The 25,048-nt window shown below is 43.0% G+C and overlaps 1 protein-coding gene across 2 annotated transcripts; it reads right to left on the bottom strand.

Annotated features, from left to right (window-relative positions):
- Nucleotides 1-337: 337 nt before the first annotated feature.
- NT5E (5'-nucleotidase ecto) lies at nucleotides 338-24,664 on the bottom strand. Of its 2 annotated transcripts, XM_083828300.1 has the most exons (9): nucleotides 24,168-24,664; nucleotides 19,772-19,994; nucleotides 14,580-14,768; nucleotides 10,926-11,123; nucleotides 9,264-9,415; nucleotides 6,129-6,237; nucleotides 5,141-5,290; nucleotides 3,388-3,588; nucleotides 338-1,718 (listed from the first exon to the last, which is right to left on the bottom strand). In XM_083828300.1, the coding sequence occupies exons 1-9, from the start codon at nucleotides 24,495-24,497 to the stop codon at nucleotides 1,561-1,563; spliced, it is 1,710 nt and encodes a 569-aa protein (XP_083684426.1). In that variant the 5' UTR covers nucleotides 24,498-24,664; the 3' UTR covers nucleotides 338-1,560. The 2 variants fall into 2 exon arrangements, with proteins under 2 accessions (XP_083684426.1, XP_083684427.1); XM_083828301.1 differs by lacking the exons at nucleotides 338-1,718; nucleotides 3,388-3,588 and adding an exon at nucleotides 3,618-4,005 and having other exon boundaries at nucleotides 5,179-5,290.
- Nucleotides 24,665-25,048: the final 384 nt, after the last annotated feature.

The following is a 25,048-nucleotide window of genomic DNA, read 5'->3' as shown; positions in this document are numbered from 1 at the left end:
TTTTTTAAACAAAACAAAAAACAAAATGTGCAGGTACAGCTCAGTCTATAAATGTAGTCTCTGTTACTGGTTTTATGTTGATTTAGGGAAGACCATTCTGTAAATTGGTAACTTTAGGAGCTAGATTTGACAAATCATCAGTGCCATGTTAGAACTGGTACTGTGTCAAGGTCAGCTGTTATTTGTCTCCCTGTTCTAATGAAGCTTATTTAATGCAACTGTGTAGCCCAAATCTTTTCATGCGCAACCCTTGAATTTATGTGAAAACTAATGATGTCTTGAAATTTTGCATTGAATTTAAGTGAGTAGCATGACTCTTGAAAAAGGCATAATTTGCTTTCCAGAAAATCAAAGTAGGTTTATTCAAAATTATGCACATCGATTTAATACAGCAATAAACAATAGGGAGGTATGTTGATGTTAAAATTCTGAATGGAAATTATCTTTAAAAAATAGCATTGTTTATAGTCATTTATAAGCAATCATTCCTTGATAAAAGGGAAGAAATGTAGACTTAGCATTTCATCCTACTTCTGACTTTATGCTTATTAGCCTGCCTCTTACAACTGTGTGTTTTTTAAGCTTAGCCTCCCCATGTAGGATATAGGCTTTTGAATTACGATCACACTTATGATAAAGCCAGGTTATGCTGTAAAAAGCCTCATTACTGGCCAACTTTTAAAGGACTCCATAGTGCTGCAGGAATCAATGTGTGTATATCTGACATTCTCTGTGAACATTGCTGATACAGGGTAATGCTCAGGAGTCCTGTGCTTTGGTCTTTGGAATAAGGTGTAAATTTGAGCATCTTTATATAAAACTGTCTTAAATACTGTCATGCTCTAGCTACAGTCCCCATACTGGCCATATTAAATGCTGAAGTTACATACTTGTTTTGTCAACATTTATCAAAATCAAATCAAACTTTTGTTGTGTTCTTTATTAATGGGAAATACAAAAAGGGGCTGCTGTGTCTTAAAAAGTAAAATGCAAAAACTTTTAATTGCACAGAAACATACTAGTGCTTTTCATGACAGTGAGTTTAATCCAGCTCTTTCAGGCATTCGTGTAGGTAAGATAACTGGAAGCAGCCAGACTTACTGGTTTGAAACCTTATACCCTGAGTGGAGATTAATGGGAGGCTTATACACCTATAATGTATCTGTTTTTAGAAGCTTGTTTACATTACTGCTCTCAGATTCTTAATCAACTCATTGAAACAGCTAAAATAATTTGACAAATTAAGAATAGCCCATTTTGGTTAGTGGTTGTTTGGTGATGGAGGACTGATACTTTGCTTCTTGTAACCTCAACCTGAATCGTGGGTTATGCGCGTTTGTTTGTACCTGCTGCTTCAAAGTAAGCCATGAGTTCTGCCCACTCGTTCACTTCAATGACTATACCAGATCAAAGATAATCACTTGTGCTATTTACTGACTACATGCAGAAACCAAAACATTTGTTCATTTTAAGGTTTGAGAAAAGAGAGCAGTTCTTTTCCCTTCCTCAGCACCATTTCTATCCTTCTGTCTTCTTCTAACTGTAAACACTGAGCAAAAATCAGGTATGCAAGAACGTTACAGTGACCAGTACAGAAATCAGGGTAAGACTTCCTTGGATGAGACTTCCTGAAGAAAACTTTATTCGACCTTCAACTGCTGGGTAAACTCTCTTCATTCTATCGAGGTAACGGGAAACAACTTCTACATCAGGTTCACCTAAGCAGATAAGCAAAAAAAAAAAAAAAAGATTAATGTTCTCTGCAGCAGCCAAGCTCTGCACAAAATTTTAACTTACAATTGCAGTTTTAGCTCAAGCCTTAAAGCCAACAGTTTTCTGCTGTTTATGATCCTCATGATGAGAAGGCCTGCCATCAGGACAACGTGTGGGTGTGGAGAGTTGTGTTCTGTGCACAAATAAAATCTAAAACCACCGTGGTGGTTTGTAACCAAATTTTTTTTGTAATCTCATGTTTTACCAAAACAAAAAACACCTTTGCTTTGTCTGGCTTTCTTGTTTGTTTGCTTCTCTCTGTTACAACGGTAATTTCCAATCAGATGGTGGTAGATTGAAGTCTCTACCAGTTTTGGGTAGAGTGCCATGGATCTGGTGGAGCTGTCTCTTTTTTGAATTTAACTATTTTTATTTTTTTTAGGAAGAATCTCTAGCCAGTGTGCACACACAAATTTTCTGGAGTGGAAGACCCTCTTGAGTGACTGCAGCCAGCCATCTCATTTGAGCCCTTTCTGATCCATGATCGTGCAGTATTTCCATCTGAAAGCTTTTATTGTTTTGCCCCTCTCATATACTGAAAGATGCCACAAGAACCTTTCAGTCTGTTACCTTTCACTATTCCTAATTGTTTCTATGTGAATTTATTTCTGTGTAAACAGTTACTCTCTAAAAACCACACCACTGCCCGTAGGCTGAATTTGATTGTAAACATCACTCCCACTTGTGAGAATCAAATCTAAATTAAAACATCCTGAAGAACCAAGAAATAGTCTGTAAGGAAGGTCCAAAAGGAAGTGGTTTTTTGGTAGTACAAACATGCTTAACTAAATTATAACTATAATCAGTCTGGAATCAGAACATACCCAGGGTAAGTTCCAGATGATACAGACGTGCTCCTAGAAGAGACTTTTGTTTTTCTTTCTTTGTAATAGGGCATTACATCTTTTTTTTTTTGTCTTCAGAAATAATTAATTTTAATCTCAAAAACTTTCTGAAGCTGTCCATTGTCCTACAAGATGTCTATGTTAACTGTGGGAATGCTGCATTTCTAATAGATTGCATACCACTATAAAGGATGTTAGAAAACACCCTGCGTGCTGCTGCCGTTGCTGTGTCGGGCTGCAGAACTCACGAGCAGTCTGATGCTTTTGAAGGCACAGGTTAAGGCCTGCAGAACAAGCTGTTGTCTTTTCCTCCCTCCACCTGTCATGCTCGCCTGAGCTGTATGTCCCTGAGTAGGACAAAGACAGTTCTGCCTTTGCAAATGCTTCCACAGAGCAGAATTTTGAGGTCTAACAGAAATAACACCTTTCCTTTACATCCATTGTTTAGTAATCGGTACAAGTGCAAGGCAGTGTGCATAATATTTAGTCTAGCGTGGTTTTTGCTTTTTCACTGGTTTACCATGATCTCAGAACCGCTCTCTTAAGCATTGACAAGGCTCAGTTGCTTTTTGAAACTTTCAAACTTCTTGAAACTTTATGATTTAACTGTGATTAAAAAAAAAAAAGTTAACTAAAAGCAAAACTAGCACTCTAGAGCCATCAGCTTAGAAACAAATTTATCCAATAAAAGCAAAAAATCTGACACGTATATAGGAAGATCTTTTAGCTTTCAGGAATTGTCTGCTACCTTCTTAGAGCCTGTGCTTACCTTTCTCGTATGCCAGATGTTTCTCTTTGAGCATGCGATAGCCATCTCCACCAAAGAGCATATAGGACGGAAGAGTCACGTTGTATATTTCATCCATCTGCAGTGGGACGTAGGCTGGGACTCTGCAGGCTGTACAAAGCACTTCTATGCTAATAACTCTGTTTCCTGGGTCTCTGGAGAGATCATAGACTACGTGGATGCCTACGAAAAGAATACGTGTTTGAGTACCACTTCTTGCAGTGCCTCTCAAACACAAGGGGCTAGAAGCAGCATCCTCCATAATTTTTAAGATTCTTTACGTCAGCTTCTGTGACTGAGAGGTTATATTGTTCTGAGGGACACTGGTTAACGCTGTGTTTTCTTAGCACACAAATCAACTTTTATCCAAGAAAACCCACGAGTTAACAGAATTGCTGAAGTGCTGCCCCACCTCAGTTACCTGTCTGATCACCTGTTCGCTTCTTGTCACATTTTTCACAGAAACAAATTGGATTAGGATACTGCAAGATGAAAATACCTTCCCTGATTGCTGTCAGCATATGCCTTCTCTTTCCACGGTCCTCTTGGTTGAGATGACTTTTAAAGTCAGCCAGCCTAGTATGGATAATAAGCACTGTCCTGAAGGAAAGAAAGCTAAGCTAGGACTGAATGTTGTGGCTTCTACTCGCTGTAGAAGAATCAACATTTTTCATTGTGAACCTTCCTCGTTAAAAGCCCAGGGAGGGCTAGGCCCTGGGAACAGCACTGCCAAGAATTTGCTGCTCAGGAAGGCGCTGAAGCTAGCCCCAAGCACAGCGTCTCTTCCAGCTTTGGCTCTCCTCCTCTGCATCTTCTGTCCTGAACCCTTTCCAGAGCTACTAGGTGTCTTTTCTTCTTTCTTTCTATGAGAAGGCAGCAGAGGGGCTGCTGCCGCTGCTTTATCTTAGTGGTAACTTGCTGGTGAGAGCACTCGCTGCATGTGAGATGTGGGCTTGACGGGGGCACGTGGGGTTCTGGACCTTGCAGGGGATAAAGTGCCCCAACACCAGGCTATGTGGGGAGAGGCATGAATGGGGAAATCACTCAGCCCCTGCCTGCGGAGCCTAGCTTTTCTGCTAGATAAACAAGGGAACCCGCGCGGCATCACAGGGAGAGCAGGAATAAACATGACTGTAGCCTAGCGCACATCTGGATAAATATCTGGGGAGCTGTGATTCAAGAAACGTGTATGTTTTTAATATTAACTGGTCATCCCTAAACTATTTAGAAATTCACTGGAGCAATTCCATAGCCCTCTCAGACTAACTGAACACATCTCCAGCCGTTAGGCAATGGCACAAACTGATTTTGATAAACTGGAAGTTGGCAACGACTTGGCAGGGAAGCCTGGTCTGGGATTTCAGGCAGGCTTTCAGCGAAGAACTGAAAACAGGAGCTTGCTGCAGCGATAACTTACAGCTCTACTTGACCGTCTCTTCCTGTAGATAATTAAACTGCTACCGATCATGGGTTACTGAAACAACTGGGAATCCTGTCTCTGCCGAAGGAAACAGTGATGGCCTGTGTGCTGCAGGCACTCCCGTGGCTCAGCGAAAACATATTCAGGATAAATAGTGTCAGCTGGCACGCGTGAGGCACAGAGCTGGGATGCGTTGCCAGCTTGCTTTCCATTCTTAAGGAGGCAACGCAAATGCCTTCCAGGTGTCATGCAAGCAAGGGCCACGGAGGGGCTGGCTGTTTTGGAAAACCAAGACGAGGAAGGAAGACAGCATACCTCCAACCTGCAGCAGCTCTCCTGTTCCTTTTCCGTACCTGTGCACACTGTGCTCAAAAGCTTCTTTCAGCGTGGAGCCTTTCAGCTTTACCAAATCGAAACGACCTCCAAATGGCAAAACAGAGAGCAAATCTTCCATAGTAATGCTACCTGGGGGAATGAGACTTTATTTACATTCATTAAAAAAAAAAAAAAACAAAAACCATGAAGTTCCCAGTACTATTTTAGGACTGTTCAGCAGTATGTTTTTGACAAGGAAAATGGCAAATGCAGTGTGAGAAACGGAGCACCAGTGTGCAGGTGAGGATCACGCGTATTGTCCCAGTCAGTGAACCTTTGTCATTGTCATCCAGCTGAACAAGACAAATAAACCTGAGCGTGATTTAACTGCACATATTGTGTGCAATATTGTGTTCAAATACCTCTACTGAAAGAGATTACAAACCACCAACCTAAGATGAAGAAAACCAGAAATTCATACTACAAGTCAGGCAGTTTTTCCAATCGCTTAAGATTTACTCATGTAGTCCTAGAGAAGGATTTTGCTAAAAGGAAAAAATGTGTTTGTTTTTAGTTTTCATTTATCTGATATCAGGCAAATAACTGTAAAACCTTAGCATTCAGAAGAAAAACAAATTCACTTATTCTGTGGCAGACTATAGAAAGCTTCCAGCCATTGTAGCGTATGCCACTCTACAAAAGGAGGTAAAGAATAGCCACTGTCTTTCTTTGTTCCACAGCAGCAAGGAGAGAGAACAAAATGTTAAAAGCATTATGTACAAACAATATTAAAAAATTCTAAGAATGTCAGCCTGAGTGCCATTGCACTCCTATGATGGATAACTATTTCAGAGAGTTTGAAATAGCTGCCAAACACGATGCAAATCCCATCAAAACAAGCCCATACCTAACGCTGCGTTCAGGCTTGCATGATAACTTGATTGCTCCTTCCTGATAAAGTTGTCATTCAGCAGGCAACTTTACATACCATTAGCTCTCTGTTCATCAATGGACGACCGTATCCCACCTCCATTCAGGATGCACATCGAAACGTGGTTCCACGACTTCCTATCTGGATGTCTGACGTTCTCATAAAGCTGCCAAAGGAAAATGTTTAAATTGATTTTTTAATCTTCACTTACTCTAGGCTGCGGAAATTTGCACACAATACTGAGACTGAAAACAAAGATTTTCTCTCTTCTCTAATATTACCTTCACATCCAGTGTAAAATACTGATACAAAAAAAAAAAAAAAGGCAAAACACATTAAAATATGTTTTTTTTTTAACTTCTAAGAAGAAAACGTTTTGTCTTTTCCTGTAGAGAACTCTGAAACTTTCCCATAGTGTCTGTGTATATGACATTATCAGGGCAGGCCAGCTGAAAAAAGGATTTGTTTTTACTATTTGGAACGCTCTTGGCAGACTAGAAAGATGTAGGCAAGTGGAGGAATATCAAACAGGCATACTAGGTCAGACCCCAATCCCTGCTTTGTGCAGGATCGTGTCTCCAACAGTGTCCAAACTCTGACAAAAGCAAAATGCAAGGACAAAATAATATTTATTTGCTTGAGACATGCTAAGTAGTAAAGAAAATGGAGGTGAGGGATTTACTCAGTCGCATGAGGATGACGAGCCTACAGCCCGCTGAAATACCTGAGTAGAACAGGAAAGGGTTCAGCGTAAGGAAATAAGGATAATGGAAGGGATGGGCTCGTTTCCATACAGGAATGGCTGTGGTTATGACTTGTCAGTCTCACAAAGAGATGAACTCACAAAGAGAGAACTACGGGAAGGGCACAACAGAAGCCAATAAAAATCAAGAAGAGCATGTGGAAGTTGGATAGGAGTCAGTCTGTTTTCTCGTCTCAAGAATAAAAAAATCTAGAAAAGATGCAGAGAGGGGTGACAAGGATGGTCAAAGACACAGGAAAGCATCTGATCATAGCACGCTGATGTAGGGTAGGACTCCGTTCTGGTAAAGAGAGGATGTAAGGAAAACATTTGACATCTATAAAATCATGAGTGGTGTGAAGAAGGTTCCAGTGCAAGGACGACTCCGTGGCCTCCAGCAGCATCCAGCCAGGGCGGAGCAGGATGCATCTGAAGAATAAGCACGGACCCTCCAGGTCCCCCTATTCCAGTTCAGCCCCTTCTCCCCTGCACCCCTAGGCTGAGGGTTTGCAGCCTCTAACTTGCAGGTGCGTAAATCCTTTGTGTGTCCAGCTTAGTGCTCACTGGTGTTCCCTGAGACCAGATCCATTCTTGAGTTCGTAATTCTTGTTTAATGAATGGATTTTTTTTTTTCTGTTTGCTGATTTTTCAGTCTGAGCTATACCCTCTAATTTAGCAATTGCCCTGGAACAGACATCAGGATTACAAATTGTAATTCCTCGGTACCCCACAAAAATATGCTTACTATGTGCTCCTACACTCACTACTCTCCAGCCCTGAGCATGGAGGCAGTTTGGAAACAAAAGCTTGCACACTGCAGTTAACAAGTCAGCAGTTTCTCATCTGAGTTCCTTTAAATTCCTTTGTAAATGCCATCTGCTCCTGTCAACCTGTTATCCTGAGATTTTGGGCTCCTGTTGGAGAAGCTCCACTGAACCTGGACACCTCTGTTTTGACTCAGCACAATTGTTCAGTCAATTTTTCACTTTTCTCAGTCTCCAGATTTCCCAGCACAGCTCTAAACATTCAAACCCGTGGTACAGAAAGGTCTGTTTTTTCCTTTAATACCCCTGGATGCACAGCACCAGACAGGAAAGCAAGCTTATAACTGGTATTGCAAAGAAAATATAGGGTGGTCCGTGTGGATTTATGATGAATGCAGACGGTTGTCTACAGATACTTACCTAACTAAAGTAGAATTCGACAGTCCAAGACAAAATGTGTATCAAGAAAGCCTACAGACTTATGAAGGACAACAAAGTGACTTCCTTTAAATTTAAAAAGTGAGGAAATATTTGATCACATTTTTTTTTTCCAAATAAACATACAAGAGTGGCTAGCAGGAAGAAAAAGCAAGGCAGTGCCATGCAGAACCGAATGCAGAATTCCCAGATCTTAATCTAATCTGGAAATTAGCCCACAAACTAAGAATTATCATGAGGATTACAAGAAAAGCAGTAACATGGACTGGATAAACAGCTTTGGGGAAATATCTAAATGAAAGCTCATGATCATTAATTGGAGCTTGATTTAGTGGCAGTGCTGGAGGACATTTATGGCAATTCTCATTTTCTGGAAAGAGTTGTGCTGGTAAACCTTTCTGCCCGGAGCATGCAGGGGGGGATGGTGCTACAGCGGGATGGTAAAACAACCCAAACCATTTGTTTTTAAATGATAAGTGACTTCTCATGCAGAGATCTTCTGGTGTGATGTGACTGATGAAGCACCACGATGCTTGTTGGGGTGCAGTGGAGCTGGTAACTCCCTCCAGGCTGGGGTGCCGGGAGCACTGGTGTCTCCCCGTGGGGGTCCATCAGAGCAGGGCCACCAGCCAGGTCCTGTCCCACCACCCTGGCCAGGAGCGGGGCAGCTGGGGGCACTGGGGCAGCCCCAGACACCCGGCACCTCCCTGGGGATGGGCAGGGGCTGTGGGGAGCTGGCAACTGGCCCTGGGGCTGATGTGGGGTCCTGGGGCAGGTGGGCAGGGACAGTGAGGGCTGGCGGTGCCCTCAGGCCCTGACAATACCCTAAGATATTCCAGCCCCTGGGTCCTGGCTCTGTTTCACGAAAAGTCCGTAAAAGGGCACTGCCAGCACTGGCTGAGACAAAAGCGTTGGGCACGCTCACTTGTCAGAGCGAGAAGCGGGGCAGCAGCCTCACGGGCGACAGAGCTTAAAACTGCAGCCTCAGCACCTGCAGGAGCCAGCTGTGAACAAGCAGTTCTCTGTACCAGGATCTATGCAGAGAATAAACTGCTCCTCACTCTACAAAGCAAGACTTGCTGTAGCCTTGCTCCTGCCAGGCCTTTCTAAGGAATCACAAGACGTTATAGTGATGGAAAGCAGCAGAGAAGCTTACACAGAGCTAGTTCAGAGCCTGGGAGCCCTTCATCTGATAGCTCTTGAGTAATTACGTAGATGTGATTGCCACCTGTGGTGGCGACTCCTTACCACAGCATCACAGAGCAAGTTTCCCATGTTGCATTCTTGGAAGCGACACGCTTCGCTCGTACCGTTCAGGTAAACACTAGTTTTTCCAATCTCCTGAGAGTAATTCCCCAGGTTCTTCCTCCATTTTTCCACTTCTTCTTTAATGTGCTCATCTATAAAAAGTAGGATAAAAGTGTAAAATAAGCAGTGCGGTTATTTTTAATGTGCAAAGCATAGGAAAAAGCATGCTCTTTATGCTTCTAAAATGTCACACTTTCCCTAAGGGCTTTTCCAACAAGCTGGCATCTACTCTCGCTTTAAACAAAGCTTAGAGAGGGAGCCAGCGGAACCACACAATCCAGTGAAAATAAACTATTCCCTTGCCACAGCAAGGCTATCTTTCTATTACTCTTAAAGATATTTTTGCCCAGCCCCATTGTAATCTCTGACAGTTGGGGGTTTCTAGCCTCTGCCTTGATAGATGACAGCTACTGTACAAGAATTTTTAAAATATAAGTGAGCCTGGTTTTTATTTGGCATCATCCCTCTTTTTTTCCCCTCTAAATATAGCTTCCTACCCTTTAACACAGTACAAAAAGGAATACTAGTTCAAATATCAATGCCAAGGGGAAAAAGAAGCACATTATAAGAATTAATTCTATATGCATATCTGTGCAAATCTAGTTGAAAATAAACAGATACAAAGATACTTGCATATGCAGACAGATAACGTCACGACTGCTTTATGTCAGCTACTAATTTTAAGCAATCTGCCATGTAACTTTGTCAGCAACAGCAACATTTATAATGGTATAATGTTATGTTCAAATAATACATTTATAAAATCAGAGCACGTATATATCTGAATTTTTGCTCTTACTGTCATCAGAGCTCAAAGTCTCTTAACATCGTCTCATTAAATTAATATATCACTGAGAATAACGTATGATATCTCTGAAAACGTAATTTTAAAAATATTTACTTTGTTAATACTCTGGTAGAATCCAGAAAACCTGGTGAAAGATCAGAGCTTCATACAGTAAACACTAGTGAAGAAACAGAGAACAGAGCATCAGGCAGAGGCGATTGCAGAGCAGACAAGAAGTATGTGACGCAGCCTGGGCAGAATTACGGACAGAAAGCAGCGAAGGGACTCTCCTTCCAGCTCAAGTGTTCCAGAGCTTAAACATCGAGCGCCCTCAGCGCTGACAACAAGAAGCTGTGGGTTTTGTACATTATATTTGCACATTGTCAGAGTATTCCTTTTTTTTTTTTTTTCAAAATACTTCAACATTTCTCTCCTGCCCTGAACTCTGTTCTGAAGAACCCAGTCATCACAATATTTAAAATCATAATTACAGGGCTGCCTACCATGGGACCTGCTGAATGGTAAGGTGTAGTATCACCTGACTTCCCACAAAGGGGCTATCAGTGACTTTAAACAGGCAGAGACATACACTGCATTTGTGCACATTCCAAGACCTTTATATTTCACTGTTTAGAAGAGGAAATATGTAAGACAATGGGTACAAGAGTTACACAACCTGAAACTTGCACCAAAGTGAGCTGCAAGTGCAGGAAGCAAGCTGAAATCTTCCGCAACGTTGTGCTGCATGTTTAACACAACAGCACTTGAACAGGAGTAGAGGGTTGCAGGCAGATTCAAGTTTCTAACTCACGTACCTTCAGGAACACTGTTGTCCAGCAGAATAGGGTTTCCAACGGCTTCGACCACATTTCCTTTCTCGTCAAATGTAACATTTAAGTAACCGAGATATTTTCCGTAAGCGTAAGCTTGCACAACTGGCACCTTCCTCCCATCGTCTGAGTCAACCATGAATGGATATGGGCCATCTGGCTGTTCAGTAGAGGGTGGGGTGCCTGCAGGAAACAACCATGTAAAGAGGGTCTTCATCTTGTGTGACCTTCAAGGAATTTTTAGAATGACAATTCAAATGCCTCTCATCCTTAAAAAAAAAAATGACCAGGATATTAAACAGAACCAGCTACGAATGTATGAGAAGACAAGCATAAATTTAGTTGTTTTGTTATGTTAATTCATAAGAGAGGACGTTGTTTTCAGCTCCAATAACCACCACAGTGTTTTTTAAGTTGTGACAGCACACTCCTCCATGACACAATAGCAACAAAGGCACTTTTCATTCTGATTATCCCAATCTAAACGTCTAAGTAACGCACACATACAAGCCTCTGGCTGAAAAGCCCTCACACTACTTTATTGTGTATCAGATAGAAAACAAGAATGTTAGTAAAACATAGGGAAAAAAGTGTGAACTTTTTTTTTTTCTGATAATATGCAGTATAAGCAGTAAGAATATTTACAAACAGTTCTGTAAATTTTTATGTACACCCAACTGACTTTTTTTTTTTTAACTGTACCAGACTTAGCCTCCAAAATTTCAGGCAGGCTGTAAACCTTCTGCAAAAGCAAACTTAATTAACAAGAGAGTTAAGTAGTCATGGGTTTAAAACCTGCGAAGTTTGAAGAGTGATTAGATGCAGGACTTGGAACAGATACATTCAAGCAAGATATTTCCAGAGAAGAGAGGTATTGGCTCAGTCGGCATAGGCTTCTGCAGGATTTAGAAGCTATGCAGAGGAGGAAAGTGGCAAAGGAATCCGTGCAGCTCTTGCCTCAGGGGTACAAGCCTCCTCTGTGCCCTTGATAATGTTATCTGAGAGGCATCACACCTCAGATATTCCCGTCAGCATTTCCACCCCTGTCAGCAAAGACCAAGGTCGGGTGGCTCTGAGAGGTCCTGCACGCCCCATGACAGAGCCCCACCAAATCCTGCAGCTCTTTTCCCATTTTCCTGTCCACGGGACTGTTGCAGTCTGATGGGCAAGAGCTGGGGTGCCCGTGGGCTGGGGCGTGTGAGAGCATGCGCACAGGACGTGAACTGGGAGGACAGCAGGATCCTGGCTTGCACTGCTCACCGCACAGCTGGTTTCCTCTCATTTAAGGTTGTTTATGTAACATGAAATCCAGGGATGATAAGCATGACAAATGTTCCTCCTAGAACACTAATGCAATTCATATTTATCTCTAATCCCTTCTCTTCCCCAGTGAGAATGGCTGTAACAAATGACAAACTGAACCAAACTCACCAGAGGACTATTTTTTTTCTACTTTTACCCCGGCCAACAGAGTTGGTTTCTTGGTAGTGCCCAGGCCTCTTCACTATGTGACGTTTATTTTGGGAAGAATTTAAGAAATCCTGCAACTATGCATGCAAACGTGACTTTGGGGTTTTGGAACTGAAAAAGGAATTGGTTTTGATCTCTTGCCCTTGTTTAGTCCTTGAATGAATGGAAACATTAGCAGGAGGAAGTTATGCTTTCTGGTCTTCATTTTAGTTTCTATCTATAGTTAGTTTCTATTAGTTTCAGTTGTGAACAGTGACATTTTGACTACTACGGCAAAGATTTGTTAGTCAATGCCCGTAGAGAGCTCGTGTCTCAAAGTGATGGCGGTGGTGGTCAAAGCACCTCACTGGGTGCGCCCCAAAGAGGTGCCACTGGTCACAGCTTGCAGCTGTGAGGTGCCCAAGGGGCTGAGATCTCCGGGTTCACATCCCATCTCCGTCTGTGAGAGTTCACAGGCACACCTCTTGTCATCCCGGGCAGTGCACCACTATCAGACTACGACAGCTGCAATTTTGAGGCACAAACTCTACAGGCATTGGCTAAACAGAGCTCCTCTTTGCAAAGGAGTCCATGTTCTAGCATGTAAATCCATGATGAATGCACACTTTGAGTACTGTATACATCCTTTGTTTTTCCATCTCCCAAAGAGCTGAATAAAACTGCCAAAAAATGCCACCAGCGGGCAGCAGGCTGCAAACGGGGAAAAAAAAAAGAGCAAGGTCCCTGCAGGATGCACAGCTCAGTGCTGGAACACCCTGCCACCAAGTGCTGTGAATGCCAAAAGGCTGCAAGGATTCAAGGGGAGCTGGGGCAAGTTCAGGTAAGAGAAGTTCCAGCGGGGACTAGGAAACACGAAGATGCTGCTTCTGGCTTGGGAAGCCCCTGAGCTGCAAGCTGCTGGGAGCATATCAGAGTACAGCATCCCCACAGGCTTGCCTCTGTGTATGCTTTTCCTTCACCATCACCACTTGGTCACTCTTGAAGACAAGACATCGAGATGGATGGTCCTTTTCTCTGCTACGCTTCAGCCACTCGTCTCCTGCACCCCTTCACTGGACGTTTTGCAACGTCTAACTTGTAGGTGAGTAAATCCTTTGTGGCTCCAGCTTAGTGATCAAAGTTATTCCTGGAGGCCAAATTCAAGATGTATTTTGAACCCTGTAATGTGTAACTGTAGCCTGCAATGATTTCTTTCTACCAAATGGGATAATAAAAGGTGAGAGACCGAGGGAGACAAGATCTGCAGTAAACATGGGATAAATCTGCATGAGAAAGTGAAAGGAGGTGAGTGGGCAGAGGAGGGGATGAAATAGTGCAAATTCTTTTAAGTGGTGAAGTACCTGGGGTACATGGCACTACCCTATGACTGAGGCACAAGTGAAATTTTGCTGAAAATTATAGAAAATTCCAGTTATACTCTCAATCAGTTGATGAAGTTTCTGCTAAATTTAATGCTCTATCTTCTATGCTTTTAAAAAACAGTTTTTGTTGTTGTTTTTCCACTTGTGGCACAGAGAAGGAAGCAGCACTGGAGAAGGAATGAGCTGCTGATGGCAGCCTCTGCCTACAGTAGCAGAAGAAATTAAACCTTATTGACAATATTCATCTCTGGAACCATGTTTATCTCTAGGGGAGAGAAGCATAAAGTCACGTGAAAAGAGAGACTGAACAAGATAGAGGAAACCTGGGAAAAGGGAGAAGCACAGGCATTTTTTAGTGGCAAGCCTAAGATAAACTTATGAATGCATTATCAGGCTCCACATAAGATCAATGTTGGTATCACTTCGGAAGTTTTATATGATTGATTTTCTTGGTTTTGTCACAAATAAGGCTAAATGTAAACATATTGTTTACTCTTTTATCTATCTAAACCTGAAACACAGTATGCGTGGCCATTATTTACCAGTATTACCACCTGTGTGCTGCTTTGTCTAGGTCACCTTGCACATCTGCAGCAGTAAGGAACATTTCAGTGAGTTAGGGCACTTCTTGCTCAGTGACTGTTTAAATATTAGTTTCTTCTGTGGGAGCTATGGAGAGGTACCAGCAATGAAACTGGCCCAGCACTGCCAGCAGTAAACTGCATCTGTGAAAGTATTCTGAGCTTAAAAAGAAACAATCAGTTTCAGCTTTGCTTTAGAAATAACATTTCAGTAAGTAGTAAAATACCTGTATAGAGAAATGTGTTTGTATGTCCTCCGACTACAACATCCACTCCTTTCACTTTTTGGGCGATACTTTGGTCCACAGTAAAACCAGAGTGTCCTAGTGCAATGATTTTGTTCACTCCCATTGCAGTAAGTTTGTTCACTTGTATTTGTAATGCTTCAATTTCATCTTCAAAGATTACATCATTACCTTAAAAAAAAAAAAGGAAGAAGCATGAATGTATTGACAAAGTACCTTAATTACTAGTTTTTCCAACAAATACTATGTGATAGTGCTATTATTTTATATAACTAATGAAACTTTGAATAGCAGTGGCTTTCAAAAGTCCTTAGCTGGCTCAAGCTCCTAACCTGACCTGATGTTCTCCAGTCTCTCAAGAGTCCCTGGATGCTTAGACAAATTCATTATTTTTTTTTCCACTGAAATGTGTATACTTGCATATACTAATTGTTATAACTCCATTAAAAATAAATCCAGTTATGCCAATTGTGGCATCAAAAATTGAATGGCTTTTACTATTAATACGACGATGATGATGATTGTTATTAAGCTAGGAGAAAGGAGACTATATATGTCAGTAAGCGCTTGGGTATAAATGCTTGTATAACACTGTAAAGTTTTTTTCTTCCCATATTATGTTTCTTTGAGATCTTCCACCTTCTCCTAGGTTCTCTCTCTCTCTTTGTACTGTAGACTCATCTCATTTTTCCCCCTCTTCTGAGGCTTTAAAAATCAACTTCTTCAAAGTCCTGCACTACACTCTGAACTGCCTTTTTATACAAATTATCTCACCTAACGAACCACTGTCAGTAATACCAAATGGCAGCACAGAACACAACTGAGCTGCTGTCCCAAAATGAGAACATAAAGAATGGAAAGTCTGGAAAGGAGAAAGCTCCTCTGGACTACAATGTTGGGAAACTCAGTCTTTCCGAAATGTTTCTGTGCCTGCTGAAGTTACTCTAACATGACAAACGGTTACAAGAACGCTAGACAAACATGCACTTTCAACCTGGCCACAGTGTTTATGGTTGCGCAAAAGGACTTCCTATGTAAGAGGCTAATTTCTTTGACAAAGATTTAAGAACAAAGTTTAAGAACACAGTCAACAAACTGTAATCGCAAACTCTCCAGTGAAGACAGCTGAAAAACTGTTTCTACCAATTCTCCGTCTACCTAATGCCCCTCCTGCCTGCAGAGTTTTTTGATCAAACAGTTTTGAAATACGCCTTTAAAGTCAAAAGATTTACATTATTTCATAACAAAGGGAGGAGTGAAACTAATTCATGATTCAATGCAAAATGTCTCAGGAAATGAAGAGGAAACTGCCACAATTGAAGAGATAAAAGAGGGTTATATAAATTGGTTAACCACCACACCCACTGAATAGTTCTACAACTGCCAGAGGGAATCTCTGTACTGCACATTTCGGAGTAAATTGTGTAGAGCATCCCCACATTTTCTTCCTGTGGACCTCTTCTTAGGATCAAAGAGTCATAAACTAATTGAGGTTGGAACGGACCTCCGGGGGCCATCGACTCCAAAACCCACTCGGAGCAGGAACTCAAAGCCAGATGAGGCTGCTCAGGGCCCTGTCCAAGCCAGCTGAAAATCCGCAGCCTCGCTGGGCAACCTGTTTCAGGGCTTAACCGCTCTGACCGTGACAAATCTTTTCCTTACGTCCCGCCATAATTTCCTGTGGTGCTACTTGAGCCCATTGTCTTTTGTCCTTTCTCTGGGCCCTTCTCAAAAGAGTGTCTTCCTGTCTTCTCTAAGACAGTCAAAGACTGCAGTTAGATCCCCCCCTCAGCCTTCCTTCTCCAGGCTGCCAGCTTCAGCCCCTTTGTATGTCCTTGTGGTTGACAGAAGCTGGGCCTAGTTGATGGCTCCTGGCAGAAAACAAAGTGCAAGAAGCACACCTTGAGCGTAGGCCCGTCAAGGTGCTCATCTCACCACCTGTGGCCACACACATCACGGTGTGGGGATCAGTTCTGTAAAGACAGCTGAGATCTCCAAACAAAGGGCCAAACACGGACTGGCTGTGACAGCAGGCAATTCTTTGAACTTCTCCTCACCTTCAAAAAGGGATTCCTACTTTGAGGATGCAGGGACTGCCCTCATACCTTCCCCTTGACCTAGTCATGGCATGCCACACAACTTGGTGTCTCTGCCATTGCAGCACTTCATCAAACTTAGCTGAAATTGGCCAGCAGGTTCAAAAAATGTACAGTGAGGGACCACAAGAGCAATTTAATTCCTCATTTCTCTAGAAATCAGGCAAAAAAACAACATACGGCCTAGTACTCCATTGCCCATTTTTCTAAAACATCTGAATTGAAATATAGGCCTTAAATAAGAGTTACCTGTTGCTTGTGTCAGTATTTCACTTCTCTCTCAACTTATTAAATTGAGGTGACATCCTCTTCTCTTTCTAGCTGGAGGTAGAATTTCAGATAAAACATCCAAACAGAGCAGGAAAAAAGAACTGGCTGCACATTAAAAATGTTACGCAAGCCAGCCAGAACAAAGTGGGATAAATGGAATTTCAAATTCCATTTTAAGAAAACTGGCCAAGCTGATATTTTTAGTAAATATTTTGCTGCCCGTAGGGTTTTAGAGTAAGCTGTTTTGGGTTTCTACCTTACACAAAAAGACAGTGGACAAATCGAGATGTATTATTTCACAGCACCAAACACGTACAGGGCACCTCTCAGGACAGATAAATATTTGCTATTTTGGGGGTTTACAGCATAATGTCAGAACAAAAGCAAGTGAGCCAGTAGCAGCAAATATGAGAAAGACGGTCTTGGGAGGGATTACCAGAGCAAAGCAAGCACATAGACAACTCTGTCAGTGTACCAAGGTATGAACAGCTCTCGCAGGACACGTGGCTGGGCATTCAGCTGAGATAGCTGTATACAGCAACACAGAGGGGAACTTTAGAGAAACTGCCAATTGGCTGTAATCTATAAATTGTGCTAAGCGTTCCTCATCCCTATGGTTTCCAAACAGTAACATTAACAGTACCTTCAGCGGAGATTAATTGTTCCTTCATAATGGGAACACTGAGATTTAAGGACTTTTTAATTTTAGTATGTTGATAGATATTTTACACTATGAAAAGTACAAGCTGTAATTTCATAATTGTGTTGTAGTAATTGGGACTTAACAATGGAAGAAATCACACTCTCAACAAAATTTCCATGGAAAGTAGTCATGTAGAAATTCACGTTTCAGCAATTTCAAGCTTCCTATCTGAAGCCCTGAAAATGCCCTAAGAGCGTACAGCATGCCAAAGCAATTATTGCAGAGGCTGAGCAAACTGAATCATCTGGAAGAAGTGTGTAGAGATAAGCAAGGTGCTGAGCTTAAAATTCATTGAATATCTTATTCATTGGGCTAAGGAATTAGGTTGACAATTATTTTGCCACTGACCCACCTCTGCCATGATTTTATCCATCTGAACGACTGCTGGATCCTGGTGATATACTGTCACTGAGCTACACTAACATGTCCTGAACTCACATTTTCAAAGCTTCCAAATGTTCCTTCACACACAATGAGTAGGCAAAACAGAACACTGTAAAAACCCTGATTGCTATAAATGGTAGCTGTTAGATTTTGTCCTGCTGTTCAGTTACACTGTGGAATAGAAGTATTCCACTTAGCTTAGGGCTGCTTTAGCTGCGTATATGGAGATAACCAGCCTTTCCTTCTAATACTGTTTTTTCTAGTTGTGGCCACTGTTAAAACGTCTCAGCATATTGAGACATTCAATATAATATTTAGATCTTACAGGAAAAGTATTTAAATGCTTCAGAAGATCACTCCAACACTATCTGGCTTTTGCTCTAGTATAGTTATTTGCAAGAAAGTTAACTTGATGATCTCGCGGCACCAGCACAATTGTTTGGAAGAAGAGCCAAGATCTACTTTATTAACTCTTAGTGAAGAACAATACTGGACAGATTGGCTATACATTCATTTCTCAAACTCAGTATGATGTCAGATGACACACTGTCATGCACAGGTGAAATTCTGTTGCCTACTCAAAACACCAATCAATTTTCTTTTTCACTGGGGGACAAATAAGACAGGACTCCCCAAAACACAGCATTGTAAAATAGGAGTCAGATACAGAAGTCTGTTCTGACCTCCGACACCCACTTCCGAATAATTTAAACAAACAGGAATTAAACAGAACGGAAGGAACAGTTTTACATCATAACGCCTCCTGTAAGTACTGAGTATTCATTTTCTCAGGAACATTATACATTACTTATTTATTATTATGCAATGGAAAGAGATGTAATAATATGAAGTTCTTTTTCAGTCTGGAAAATGTTTTAAATAAATGTTTAGGGCACTCCAGTTTCTTTTAGAACCTACTGCAAAAAAAGCAGGAAAGAAAGTCTGATTTTCTCAGAGGGGCACTGAACTGTGAGCAGGCAGTGACTCAGATCTGCTACGGTTGATTTAAATGTTTTCATTTTATCTATAATTATTTGTTTCCATTTCATTTTATTGAAAACAAAAACCCTTAAATGTTGGAATAAATAGTCAAAAATGGACAAGTCTCTTCCTCATCAACTCTAATTTTACTCATGAATGAAGCAATTGTTGTAAAAGTTGAATGGGTGTTCCTTCTGTAGTCTAAATTCTGGAAATATCCGAGAGGCCAAAATCATCTTGGGCAACTTCTGCTTCAAAAACACAGAAGCAGCTCTCCTTGCTTTTACTAGTGCTTAAGCACAGATGCATCCACGAGCAAAATTTCAACACAGTGATGTCTTTGTTTCAACACACATCACTCTAAAGGTAAGCTGTATTCATGACTTAAAACTTATTTAAATGGACAAATAGCAGAATGAATATAAATTAAAAATAAAAACACCAATAACACTCCCAAAGCACCCCCCCGCCCAGGTTTCCCACAATCTCACTGGCCTTCTAAGAATATATTCTTAGATAATTCAGTGACGCTAGATAATTCAGCTCTGTATGAAAAGATCTGTGACAACGAGCCTTCACCAGTTTAATTTCAGGCAGTTAAAAGGCTCAATCATACAGGGATATCTTGAGAAAACAACAAATTTTCAACTGAAACCATGCATCGTCTTTTGATTCAGACAAATAGGTAAGTAATACAATAGCAATAAAGGGTATAGATTTACATACTAAAGAAAACATACCTGGCTGTGAAAGAAAGGAAGTTTCCTTTGTTGTATAGCCAACGATGCCTATTTTTTCAGAGCCAATATGTATTATTTTATAAGGATAAACATATTTCATCATTTCATTTCCTAATGGGGTGTTTCCCTTAATGTTTGCACTCAGGATTGTAAAATTAGCATTTCGAAGTAGAGGATCCAATAATCCACTCACACCTTCATCAAACTCATGGTTGCCCAAAGCCTGTGGAAAAGCAAGAAGAAAATCTAAGACCCTACCTCCAATACTCAGTATAAGTACTGTCATAGATGACATACGAGGTATGTTTGAGAAAACAAAGTCTGGGTTCTACTGAAGAATCACAGAATGCTTTGTGTTGGAAGGGACCTTAAAGCCCATCCAGTTCCACCCTCCCTGCCATGGGCAGGGACACCTCCCACCATTACAGGTTGCCCAAAGCCCCATCCAGCCTGGCCTTGAACACCTCCAGGGATGGGGCATCCACAGCTTCTCTGGGCAACCTGTGCCAGGGCCTCACCACCCTCTGAGTGAAGAATTTCCTCCTAACCTCTAATCCAAATCTCCCCTCTTTTACTTTAAAACCGTTCCCCCTTGTCCTGTCATTATCTGCCTGAGTAAAAAGTTGCTCTTCAAGAACACCGTAGCTTGTTAAAAACAGAACATTCCTGTTTCTCACAAACACAGAAATGTTACTTTTTTTAGGTTTTTGCTTTTCAGATGCTCTTATATCAATACAGATGTGAAAGTCAGAATGTAGAACTATCTAAACACAGGTCTGTATTCATACACCAAATTAGAACCCAGCGGTTTTTCATCCTGTAACTGCAAGAGGGAGGTTTAACAATAACCATCAAGGAAAACATGCATTTTGCGCAAGGAAAACACATTGTTAAAAAAAAAAAAAAAAAAGAAAAAAAAGTGCTACATGCCAATGACAATATATTTTATCTCTAAATAAAACATGTATTTTAAGAGCTTGTGCTTGGAGCACAGTTTATATTTACACTGACATTTAGCAAGAGTTTGTGTGCTCTAACACAACAGGAAAATGTAATTTTCTAGCTATCATCCATACGCAGAAGCTCTAACATGCAGAAGAAGATCTAATATCAGGCAGTGAGGGTCTCCGTAGGCAATCTGCAGTAGATGTGTGTGCCTACAGGTTTAGCCTCCTCAACACTGTGAAGTCTGAAGAGTATCACAGAAAATGAGCAGCCCAGCTTCTTCAGTAGCAAGATAATACTACCAAGAAGAGGATGTTCTGTTGGGTTAGGTTGCCAAACAGAAAATAATGGACTTACCTTAAAAGACCACAGAATCGCTCATCCCCGCCCTGTTTTTGTGCTCAGCCCAAGTTGCCGCATGCCTGTGCCTGCAAGTTTGGCAACAGCCAGCAAATCCCTGCAGAGAGCAGCTACGCAGAAGCTCAACACACGCAAGAGCCTTGTAGCACATTTTGGTGTGAGGAAAGAAAAGGCTTTCTCTATGGAAATGTGGTCATGGAGTAAGTTGGCACATGTAACAATTTCCAGGTGGGAACTGGAGCAGAGCACGAAAGGGGTGCTAGAGTCAATTAGCCAGCTCTTCTAAACTAAAGCTTGCTTGTAATTTCATCCCGAAGATTAAGTTGGGAAAGCTGTATTCATCATCTAAGAAGACTGATATACCTCTCTGCTCTACTTAGACACACAATCCATGTGTTTGTTCCAGTTTTTAGTCCCCAAACAGACTACATCGCGTGGCAGCCCAGGCAGGACCCTGAAGCCCCTACAAGCACGAAAGGCCAGCAATTTTGATCACTGGTGTCTTTCTTTCAGGGGAGACAAAAACAAAACAAAACGAACAAACAAAAAAACAACAACCAACCAACCAACAAAAAACCAGAAGGAATAAAAAATGGAATTGAACCCTACAGAAACTTGTTTCAATGCCAGTTGATGTTCCCAAAGGATGGCCACAGACTGATCGAGCGTCTCAGTACTGTAACAAGCCATTTTCTTTTGGCTGCTGCATATACCTTCCGTTTCTCCTAAATACACAATTATACCCCAAAACAACTGGTTGCGAATTAAGTAAGAATTTGAATTGTATGTAACTGCCACTAGCTCATCATGGAAAAAAAAGGAACGCGCTTATGAAACCTTGTTTCTCTTGGCTTTGTAGCTTGGGTTTGGATTATTTCATGTGCATTAGGATAAAAGCTTTGATCAAAACTTTTCCCATGGTAGGGGTGGTTATAAAGTCTCTTGTTCATGAGAAATCACTGGTGTTTAATAATATTTTTGATGAGGCTTTTCCTCTGGGGAGGAGGACGTGGATCTTTTGGGGTTTCTTTACCCAACCACCCTTATGCACAGAGCTTCTGTGACTTTGTATCTTCGCGATAAACCTTCACCAAATCCAATTACGCTGGCCAATGTGAGTGTAAATCACAACAGGGGATAAACAGAAACATGCAGGCGCACAGCATGTGGTCATTTGATCCTCCTTTTCACAAGAAATCAGGCTAAAAATATTTCAGAAAATCACAATACAATTTAACATGACGATGAGAATTAACAGTAAAACTGGAACACTTCTCTCATCCCACCAGTCACTGTCTTTGTTGTATTTACTGTGATGATTTTGGTGTGATTAACCCCAAAAGGCAAAGCTGGTGACAAGAAGATTTGGAAGGGGATGCCTAGCTAAACAGGAGAAAATAGGTTTGATGGAAAAACAGGCATAAATGGGAAAAGGAGAAACCTAAAAAAGGAAATTTGCCCACTTGTGGAGCAGACCTCTGATAACATTGCCAGGCTGCTCCAGACCCTCCCATGGCTCTCCTGGCCTCGTCCTGTAACAACCTCTGTGACTCATGTTCCCTCCTTCATCCTGTTTGCAATCCTACTCCAGTGTTTTAGCTTCTAACCATTTCGGTAATCCCCACCACTTCTACAGCTGTGGCTTCCCAAATTCTGCTTAAAGAAACACTAGCTCATCTCTCCACAGCACAGCTCTTACCTCGCTCCCTGTGCAAGTGGTCGACTACTTCTCCTAAGGCATTAGCATCCAGCACAAGCCTCTGGATGTCCAGTAAAGTCTGGATTTATTGTTTATTTGTTTTTTAATTTTGTTATGACAAAAAAGCAAATGGGACCTCCTAACCAAACTGCTGATGCTTCTTCCTACATAACGTACTCCTAAAACTAGGCGCTAGCTGGACGCTGATGATTTTGCCTAGAGGAATTTCTTCTTGTGATATGACCAGGAACCAAACAAGCTCCTGGGTCATCCATGAGCCAGTCAAGCCAGCAAATTTTAAGGCTGAGAAAGAGCAGCCAGCAGCAAGCTTTGGGAAGAAAGGTGAGCAAAACCATCCTGAGCTCTCTCTCTGCGCTGCAGAACCCCAAAGCACTTCCCAGCTCTCAGGAAAGACAAGTCCTGCAGGCACACATTCCTCCCCATCACCACTAGGAGGAAAACCCCTGGTGATGTTAGTTTTAGGATTAGGAAAAGGTTCATCAGGCCAAGCAAACAGAGCAGCATCCTCCCCAGAGCCGCCCATCTGGCATGAGGTGTGTTTAGCCCAGGAGAGCGTGCTGGGACAACACTTTCCCTTCTGTAGCTGCTCTGGGCCAGAGGGAAGAAGCGGCTGAAGCCATTTTTGCTGGAAAAGGAAAGTACAGTCCTTTCCTGAGAAAGCAAAAAGATAAAGACAGAGGACGTGATACGCCCAGAACAAGATTTTTCCCTCAAGCTCTCAGCCTGGATGAAATAAATACACAGCCACTCTCAAATGTAAGTTCCATCTCTCTCCTCCTTTCTGGGGTCGTACACAAGCAAAACAAGCCACAGTAATTCTTTACACAGGAACAGGCTCAGAAGCAGAGAGAAAGGACTTAAGCACCCCCCAGCCTCAGTCCCAGATTCCTCAGTCTTTCTCTCAGCACTCAGTAGAGCAGAAGAGGCAGTGTGAGGGCGCAGCACCCTCTGAAGCACACTGTGACGGTCACCGGGCTGTTCACACCCTACCGCAGCCACAGCCGCCTCATGCCCAGACCCTCACATCTCCAAGCCTGGTGGCACCGGCCACAAGCACTGGCTTAAAGCCCCAAACCTTTTGGAGCAGCACCACCACTGCGCACCACCTGTCCCTTCCCACAGGACTGAAGCCGGCTGGGCTGCCAGCCGCGAGCCCCCTCGGCACGGCCTTGAACCCTTGGCAGGGCTTTGACCCCTCTGCTGCAGTCCAGGCTCCTCACCCGGTGCTGCTGGCCCCGCCGCTGTCCCTCCACCAGCACCCCGCTCCTCTCATCCCCGCAACACCGCGGGAGCGAGGAAGGCGATCCCCAACACCCCCAGGAGCGGGATGACCCCCCCCTCCCCTCCGCTCTGCTCGCCGCCCCTCTTTACCATGGCGTCGTAGCGCAGCAGGTTCATGAAGTGGACGGCCTCCCGGCCCTTGTAGCGGGAGAACCACACGGTGCCCTGGTACTGGTCCCCGGCGTCCAGCAGCAGCACCGCGCCTCCTCCCCTCGCCGCCCGCTCGGCCGCCACCCGCGCCGCCCGCCTCGCCACGCCGCCCTCCTCGCAGCCCCGCGGGCCCCCCGCGCAGCCCCGCGCCTCCACCCGCGCGTGGACGTCGTTGGTGTGCAGCACCGTGAGCCGCAGCCCCGCCGAGGACGGGCGGAGGGACAGGGACAGCCACAGGGACAGCCACAGCGCGGCCACCCGCCGCCCCATCCCCTCCCCGGTGCCCCCCGGTGCCCCCCGGAGCCCCCCGGTTCTCCCTCCGAGCTCGCAGCCGGCTGCCCGAAGTGGTGGCACGGGAGGCAAAAAGTCAGCCGGCGGCGAGGGGACAAACTCCGGGAAGGCTGCTCGGTGAATGGTTAGCGTGCTGGAAGGGCTTTCTCAACCTTCGCGTGGAAGCGGTGGCTCTCAGCGTCCCACCCAGCCTTTCCCCTCCTCTTTCTCCGGCGGTGCTGAAAATAAAGAGCGCTGTTTCAGCCCTCGGGATGACTTAGGCAGCTTTAAAAGCTGGTTTAATTATAGTTTTAGTGTTTTCAGGGTAGGCTCGTGAATCGCTTTTGAGAGTGTTTCCGTGGTTAAACGCTAAGCTTACGGTTGCGGTTTGGCATATGCTTGCTGAGGGGAAAAAATAGGAACGCCGATGCCTTAAATAAACAACTCGCGAGGGGTCCTGTGCCATTGCGGTACATCAAAGCGGCCCCCACCTGCCCCTTTAAGCTGTGTACCCACAATGTGTTCTGCTACTAATAAACAACCAAATTATC

Source organism: Anser anser (assembly GCF_964211835.1).
Source record: "Anser anser genome assembly, chromosome: 3".
NCBI classification, from domain to species: domain Eukaryota; kingdom Metazoa; phylum Chordata; class Aves; order Anseriformes; family Anatidae; genus Anser; species Anser anser.
This window is presented reverse-complemented; position numbering and strand designations above follow the sequence as displayed.

Coding starts and splice junctions, on each gene's coding strand:
- NT5E (XM_083828300.1), bottom strand. CDS start 24,497: ATGGGGCGGCGGGTGGCCGCGCTGTGGCTGTCCCTGTGGCTGTCCCTG. Junction 3,589..5,140: donor AGAGCTGCTGCAGGTTGGAG/GTATGCTGTCTT, acceptor TTCTTTTCGTAG/GCATCCACGTAGTCTATGAT. Junction 1,719..3,387: donor ACATCTGGCATACGAGAAAG/GTAAGCACAGGC, acceptor TTATCTGCTTAG/GTGAACCTGATGTAGAAGTT.